Genomic DNA, 8,652 nt, shown 5'->3' with positions numbered 1-8,652 from the left:
CTCTGCCTCTGCCTCTGCCTCTGCCTCCCGAGTGCTGGGATTAAAGGCGTGCGCCACCACACCTGGCTACAACTACGTTTCTTTGGGGCTGGAGAGATAGCTCGGTCATTATGAGTGTATTTTGCAGAAGACCTGAATCCAAAACCCAACACCCAAATGACAGCTCAAAGCTGCCTGTATCTCTATTTCTAGGAGGAACCAATACCCTCTTCTGGCTTCTGGAGCTACCTGCACTCATGTGCACATACCCACATCTAATTATATGTAAGTATATACACATAAACACATAGTTCTAGGAGCATTGGATTCTGTGGGAAAGCGACATGTGGAAACTTTGTTCCCAGCTCTCAAGATGCAGTGCAGAATGACCCCTGGGTATTCTCTCAATTCCTGCGTACCTTTAGACTGTGCAATATAAATCAGCCTGCTGAAGATCTTGCGCATGCGCGGCTTCAAAGCGAAGTTTTTGGCTCCACCCGTCACTGAAATGACCAGGTTGGGTGTTTTGAGGTGCCAGTGCTGGGTCAGCAGTTCGTAGAGGGTTTCAGAGTCAGTGTCACAGGACAAGCGTAAGTACTGTGGGGGCAAGATAAAAGCACGAGGTTTGTGTGTTCTGCCCCTGTGATGCTGTGGGCTGCCTGCTCCTGGGGCAAGGGACAGGGTGTCCTAGGCAAGGCTGCTACCAGAGCGTCATAGGAAAGTGGAAGGATGATGTGAGGGAAGGTCAACTCTGAATGATTCCACAAACAAGATGGCAAACCTACAATTCCACCTGGCCTTTGAGGTATTGGAAGCAGGGTAGGCAAGAGATGCTTAAGGGGTCCTCAAACAGCCATCCTGGCACACGCGGATGAGCCAAGGAAGAGATGGGTAGGGCTATAGGAGACTCACTGACCCATTCTAGGGCAGAACCCCAGTGAATGGAGCTGGGTGTGCTCAGGGACTGCCAAGTTCAGGCTTGGGGATACATGGGGTCAAGGTCTGGGCATCCAGCCTGTGGACTGAGCTGTCATTGAAACACTTGGGAGAGACCAGTTTCTAATGCAAGGAGCTTTGTAAACCTCATGGATATGGAGATGGATCATGTCACTCTGACTGGAGCTACGGTATATCCTCAGGATCGCTGTCTCAAACTAAAGAGACCACTCACAGAAAGCACTCTGCTATCCTTTAAATGTTAGGCTCAGCAGATGTTACAGGGACCCATGATATGTCTAAGGTACAGCTCAAGTCATGATCCCATCCTTCATTGCTGAGTTTTCTGACTGAACGTAATCTAGTCTCTTGCCATTCACATCTTATCTTTTCCTTTGATGATTGTTGGTAGTTATTAGCCAATCCCCTCCCACCTCCACGCTACTGGACAACTCAAGGTAACTTGGGCAGCCCAAGCTTTTAGCCCATATATGAAAGGAGAACACCGTAACTTACCTTGCCTTTCTTCCCCAGAGTCTCAAACTGAATGTCCCCGAAGGCGTCTGTTGGAAACTCCTTGGTGTGTTTTTTGTAGTTCCACTTCTCATTTTGGTTGATCTGCGTGCCTTCGATGTGCTGGCTCTGAGCATAACCACACTTGCATATGCTCTCCCTGAGCAAGCCGTGTTCATGGGAAGCAACAGATTTCCATCTACTTAAATGGCTTATCACATCTTAGGATAAACAGTGCACTATTAACTTCAGTCAACACAAGACAAAATTCTACCATGGCCTCGTATTCCCAGACTATCTCCTCATCTTGGTGGGTTGTCTAGAAACTAGTTTGGTGTTTTGTTCCCATTGCTAATTATCTGCTTGCCAACAAGCTTACCCTGTGCTGGAAGCAGAGAGAGGCAGAGAACAAAGCCCTGCCCTCCTGGCGCCCATTGGCTGTGTAAGAAGCTGTGAAGCTGGTAAAGGATGGAGCTCAGGACCTGGGAGCCATTGACTCAGCTTCTCACGTGGGTCCTCGCTATCTCATAGGAGCCAGGAACATGCAGGCGTTAAGCTTCAGTGTCAGCCTTACCAGATGCCCAGTAAGTGATGCTTCAGTGTCAGCCTTACCAGATGCCCAGTAAGTGATGCTATTCTGACTGCAGATAAACTCTTCTTCCTGTGAGCTGTACTCACTGGGGGAGGCATCCAGAGCTTAGAAACCACCCTTCTTTACTGGATAATAGCTGCTTCAGAGACTTTGGGCCAATAATAGTTAGAGCTAGACAAGGAAAATTGCAATAGTGGGTACCAGCTCTTCCCATTGAAAGTAGAGCAGAACTGGATGTTAGCTGTCCATGATGTGACACATATTCATGACAGGAAGCAGAGAGAGAATAGAAAGAGGATACCACATTAAGTGGAAAAGCCTTTCCTTCCCTCCTTCCATAATACTCTGCAGTTGTTCAACAAGTGTCTGAGAATGCTGCTTGTGATAAAATAACATCTGCAACATCCCAAGCTGAGACTACATGATTTCTTGCCCTCAGCATCTCCTGGGAGTGGCTAAGTACAAACCTGGCGAAGAAAGGACCAACCAAATGATTCCTTTGGCCCTAGCAAAGTCCCTTCTCTGCCAGGCTTGCTTCAAGGGCTGAAAATGACACAAAGCATGAAGTGGGTCTGGTGCACAGAGCATGCTCTGCCAAGGAGACCTTCATCTTAGGGGGGTGCATGCATGCAAGTTAAGGAACACTGAAGGACTAACAACCAAAAAGAAGTAAAATATATGCAAATACAGCCTGCTGTCCTACCAGTAGGACAATTCAAAAGGACAGAACAAAGGAACAATGGAGCCAGACAATGTCATTCACTATCATCATGGCTGACCAAAAGCCCAATGTCCTATTTTATATACCCTTTGCCTGTGGCTAGGAGGATTAATGTCTCCATTCTCACAATAAAGACTGTGACCCAAGATGTAGGCCTACTCCAGGATATAGAAGCAGTATAAAAGATTCACTCACTTTAGCATCCTTGTGCCCTACACACTCAGTCAACCATACAAGGTGATTCTGGAGCAAAGATCCCCAAAGCAGGCTGAGCCACATAAAGATATATCAATTGAGAAAATCTTGTTAAGGTTGTTCTTGGTTGGATTCTTTAACTTTATATTCTCTCTATAAAAATAGAATGGCATCTGGCAAGTACTGTGTGAGTAGATGAATGGCACTGATGAGTCTTCTGGTAAATAATGTATATCTGCAAGCATCCTCAATGATTTGTGTCAAGTAGACATTTTAGTTTCCCTTCTGAGACACAGGATGCGTACATACAGCTGCCATGGAGCAGAGGAAGCTCTGTGCTTCAAGGTCTTCATCACCATGGAGTTTGTCTGGCAAGTAGGAAAATGTGGGGCAAGTCCTAAGACTGCTGTCTGGCAGTAGGTTGTGTTTTCATTCAAAGGTGATGATGTGCGTCCTTCTAAATGCTCAACAGAGGTTCACAGCTCAGCAGGCAATTGTCATAACCACTCCAGAAGAAGAGGATGCATGGCCAAACCAAACCTGTCTATTTCTACTGGAGCTGTGGCCTCAGCTACGTTCCAGGGGCCCAGGGGTTCTCCGTTAATAGCCCTCCATGTGAAGTACAGAGGTCAGGCTAGCCACCAAAGTTAACCAAGGGACGGACTATCATGAGGAGTAAAGGCATCTCTCAAGGAGTCTGCAGCAGCAGCTGCTCTCATTCAGGAAACTGTTGCTATGACCACCTCTCGCAGTCCCCTGCTGGGCAACACACGCTTGACCTGGGTCCTGACGAGACTGCCCTTACTCCCCAGCACCAAGGTTGCATCAAGGTGACCTTGTCTATACACCAAAACCCCGAACACCTGCCTACAGTCAACAGGGACAGTATTGACATCAGTGTTTCTTTCTTGGAAATTTGGGGACAAAATCAGAATTAGGGCCAGAAGATCTGTTCTCCTCTCCCTCCAGGCCATACCACCGAGTTCTGTCAGTACCAAGGAAGCAGGCACAGAAAAGAGTGGAAGTGAGGTGACAGTAGAGAAAACTTCCTGAGTCCCCACAAATCTAGTCACAGAGATTCTAACTATACAAGAGACCCAACCACTGCCCGCTGTTAGGTGGCACTCCTCTGCCTCCCCATAGCAAGTCTCCTCTTTTCAATTCAACTCATGGAACTATATAGCAGAAACCTCTAGTTACTGCCGAGTGCGAAAATCATGCAGACTCAAAATACCGGTGGAAATATTAAAATATTTTTCTAAAATTGTAAAAACTCAGGCTCCGGACTAGATTCTGCACCCTCCCCAGCAGGATCCTTGCCTTCATTTGCACAGCCCACACCCCAGGGAGCTTCACTCAACTTAGCCAAGAGGAAAAAGTCTGCTGGGCCTGAGCCATTTCTGCCTGCCAGGGTCCCTCCTGAGACAAGGCTGCTCCACTCTCTCACTGCTGCCTGCCAATCCCACTCTCATTTGGCCATGTCCACAGCCACCCAAGCTCATGGCAGGGTGGCAGATACCCCATTTGTCCTTGTATAACTGAGGACATGCTCCTGAGCCCCTTTCCCTGCCAAGGAGAGGAGTAACTTCCTAAATGACCTTTTCACCAAGCAAGTTGTCTATCTCCCTTATGGGCTAGTAGCCCTCCAAGAACCAATGTGCGTGAATTGTTTAGAAATAAGAAAAGGAGCTTACCGGGAAAGAACTGGGTGGATAGACATGAGAAAGAGGGGAAGAGAGGGCAGAGAGGGGAGCTGGGAAGGATGGGAGGCATTGGCCCCCTAGTTCACAGCCTCAGAACAAAAGTTCTGAAGCACTCAGAGCTACATCCATCTCTAATGTGGTCATGAACCATGTGTAGCTATTTGTAGTTTAATGAAAAGTAATTATAGACGGTGATTCAGTTCACCGGTAACACTAGCTACATTCAAAGGATCCGTAGTCACGTGTCACTGTCATGTTGGTAGCAGGTATGAAACAGGGAGTTTTACTGCTAAGAGCTATGATTGTAGATGGTAGACTTCCTGATTCTACTTAGGACCCAAGAAGTGAGAGCAGAACAGAGTGGCCCAGATCCATGGGACTCCCACTTTGAGAGTGTTAGCAGGTAGCTGCTGGGCTACACAGTGTCTCACAGGTACCCAGCAGGGGAGAAGTTCCAGCATCTTCCTCCAGGGACCCCCTCAAGAAACAGACATGTGCTAGGGATAGAAGTGAAGGCTTCTCTTGGCTTAGCCCATGTGTGGCAACCCCAGGATCTCAGCAGGGATCTTCGGCCTATGTCAACTAGTTTGTCAAATAATGACAGAATAGGGGTATCAGTATTTCTTGTCACTTCATTTGAGTCCTTTGTCGTGTATTATACAGGATCAAATCTGTTCATTTTCTTACCAGCTCATTAGCATTATAACCCCCACCACCACTGTGTGTTAGATTTGTGGGGTCTCTTTTGTAACCAGCTGATCCCCCAAACACCGAAGACTTGGGGTAGAGAAACATCCAACTAGAAGGGACGTTCCAAGGACCACAGCTGGGAAGAAGTGACACTCAGATAGCAAAAGAGCATGTGTAGCTTTGCTTGCCAAGTGTGGTGCAACAGGGTAGACTCCTGGGCTCATGGCAACACAGCAGGGAGTGACACACTCTCTCAGTGACTTTGCCAACTGCTATATTGCCAACGCTAAAAGACAACAGGGAAGGACAAGAACAGGGGACAGCTACAGGCGTGTCAAGTCCATGCTAATCACACACCATCAGGGACTTAGAAGATGCAACTGCCTCCAGGAAAGAACTCGTGGGCATCTTTACTAACAGTCGGTGATACTGTACTTTGAATCACAGAAGCAAATGTGGAGGAAAGCTGTAGCTTACATGGCCTTGGAGTCTCTGGTAAAGAAGACACATTCTCGTTTCTTAAAATTTGCCTGAATAAAATTCACCAAGTCCTGTGAAGAGAAAAACATGGAGTAATACATTACTCGTTTGTTCTCAGACTTGCTAGTATTAATGAATGTTATATTCTAGCTTTCCTTCAAAGATTGTCATGGCAACCTCTTTGCTTCTTTTACTGTAATCTGAGTTTATTTTTAATGACACATACATTTTAAACTGCTTCACTAAATTAAAATGCTTCCAAAAGTTGCATAGAATTGTCTTGTGTATAAATGGCATCACACGCCCAAATGCACACACACACTCGCGAGCACACACACACACACACACACACACACAATGTTTTTCAGTCTTCACAGTTATCAGGAAACAGAAGTGCTGGATGATGGTTTGGGTTTAGAAAGACTACGCATATTTCTATGCCTCTTCCACCTGCTTTTTAAAAAGGAGGTGCCTTCCAAAATGCCATACATTTGAACTTATTCTACTGTGGGCCAAGCAGTTAGGCACAACTGGAAACTCATTGCAACAACCAGCCAAAACCTTTAGAAGCCAACGACGTCTTTTCTGTTGGCAGAAAACATTTGAAAATAGTATTTTGAAAATATACTCACATGCCTCACAATGAGAGAATCTGCAATAGCTATGTATCATAAGTAGTGTGGCCAGAATACAAAAGGACTGTCAATCAGTAAAAACAAAGCAGATGGCCCAATGGGAAAACATCAAGAGACAGAGCAGTTAGGGGGAAAAAGGTGGGGGCTCAGGAAAGCCATGTACACGTGGAGAGCTCACCCAAGAGAAGATGCCATTTTACACACACCAGGTAGACAAAGCCTAACATGACAGTTGGCTGCCAAGGAGATAAGGAGGAAGGTGAAGGACCTCATTCCTCACATCGTCAGTGGATTCAAGAATGAACTGGTACCACTCACGACTACTGCACATGAAGCCATTTCTCTGAGAACCCATGAAGAGGAGAGCAGTTTCTCGTGAGCAGCTTCACCTGGACTCTCTCAGTTCATGGAGGTGGAGCTCCATCCTCAGAGATGGCTAGTTCTGATGAAGTGGGGGCTGCCAGGGGCTTCCCTTTCCTGGAGGCCCCAGTCAATTGCAGGTCATTGAGTGCTGGCAGCTGAAGTACTCAGTCCAAGTGGCCTCACAAGATATACTGGCTCTGAAGCCAGCCCTAAGTTCTTGTCCCCTGTAGCATGGCCATTACTAGATATGCGCATTACAGATAATATCTTCTGAACAGCAGGGCAGAGATGTTGCTCCCCTGAACTCTCAACAATATGGCTGTTTCCCAAGACCTGCAAAGCCTACACTAATCGACATGCCAACACGGATGGAGGAAAATTTCATAAAGCCCCACCCATACACAGAAGAGCTACAGGATGTCAGCTGCTGCCAAGAGAGGGGTGATCCATACAAATAAGGGTAATACTAATTAAATAGATCCAATAGGTTACACACACACACACACACACACACACACACACACACACACACACACCACTATAGAAGAAAACGTTATGAATTCAGTAGGGTGTTTCTGGAAATAAGGGTAATACTAATTAGATAGATCCAATAGGTTACACACACACACACACACACACACACACACACACACACCAATATAGAAGAAAACGTTATGAATTCAGTAGGGTGTTTCTGGGAGAGCCAAACATGGGAGGAGTTGGACAGGAAAGAGACTGACTGGAGGTGATACTAACACAGTATACTCATATGAAATCCTCAAATTTCACCTAAAAAAAGTGATTAAGAAAACATTGTGTTTAAAATTTCCTAATGAGATATTAAGATGATAGCTATTTTAAATGAGAAATGCTTGAAATACAATACAGCCATGAACATGCTTCTACATACTACAAAAATAACTCACAAAACAAATACCACCCAGGACACAAGAGATTATCTTTTTAAAGATGGCAGATTGGTCACCCAATAGCCCACGCTGTCAAGTGGCCTCAGTATGGACTTACACTGTCACTGTAGGACACGTCTGTGCTCCGAGACACACTGGAGTACAGGGTCCGGGTGCTGCCCATAGTACCGTTTCTGCGGCTCCTCATGCTGAGCCTGGCTCCCTCGAAGGACATCTTGCCTGTGGAGATTTGGAGACAAGTGGGTTACAGACAGTAAAAGGGCTTCCGTGGAAGCAAGTGCCCTGGTGTCCCTTCCTGCCACCCTCCTGACTTTGACATGTGCCATGTACCATGGTCTGCCTTGCTCACCAGCATCACTGTACCCTGCATCTATATAACCTTTCATCTTCTGGGGCATTTCTGCCTTTCAGCACTATGCCATCCCTCTCCCTCATGCCTCAGTGCTGCCACCCTATGGTAGCAACGTGCATGACAGCACATTATGACTACCATGTTCCTATGACAAACCCTGTCTGACCCTCCCCAGAATGGCTAGCATTTAAAAAGAAGGAAAATCATGTCTGCGTTTGGTGGCTGGTTATGGGATGGACCCCTGAGTGGGGCAGTTATTGGATGGTCCATCCTTTCGTCTCAGCTCCAAACTTTGTCTCTGTAACTCCTTCCATGGGTGTTTTGTTCCCAATTCTAAGAAGGGGCGAAGCGTCCACATTTTGGTCTTCCTTCTTCTTGAGTTTCATGTGTTTTACAAATTGTATCTTGGGTATTCTAAATTTCTGGGCTAATATCCACTTATCAGTGAGTGCATATCTGTTGGGTCCTCCCTCTGAGCATTGTGTTGTGCCCCTTACAGGCACGCTGGGGGTTGCTCCCCGGATCAGCCAGAGTGCAGCAGATCAGGAGTGCAGCAGATCAGCC

The 8,652-nt window shown here is 46.5% G+C and overlaps 1 protein-coding gene across 1 annotated transcript in view; it reads right to left on the bottom strand.

The window, feature by feature from the left end:
- The window catches only part of Trpm8 (transient receptor potential cation channel subfamily M member 8), an 82,110-nt gene that overhangs the window by 61,926 nt on the left and 11,532 nt on the right, over positions 1 to 8,652 (bottom strand). The window contains exons 3-6 of the mRNA XM_021197912.1: positions 7,834 to 7,955; positions 5,807 to 5,880; positions 1,432 to 1,588; positions 399 to 576 (exon numbers count right to left, since the gene is read on the bottom strand). Coding sequence (XP_021053571.1) covers positions 399 to 576; positions 1,432 to 1,588; positions 5,807 to 5,880; positions 7,834 to 7,950 — 526 coding nt within the window. The 5' untranslated portion in view covers positions 7,951 to 7,955. The remainder of the gene's footprint in view (positions 1 to 398; positions 577 to 1,431; positions 1,589 to 5,806; positions 5,881 to 7,833; positions 7,956 to 8,652) is intronic.

This window comes from Mus pahari, chromosome 5 (genome assembly GCF_900095145.1).
Source record: "Mus pahari chromosome 5, PAHARI_EIJ_v1.1, whole genome shotgun sequence".
Taxonomy (NCBI): domain Eukaryota; kingdom Metazoa; phylum Chordata; class Mammalia; order Rodentia; family Muridae; genus Mus; species Mus pahari.
This window is presented reverse-complemented; position numbering and strand designations above follow the sequence as displayed.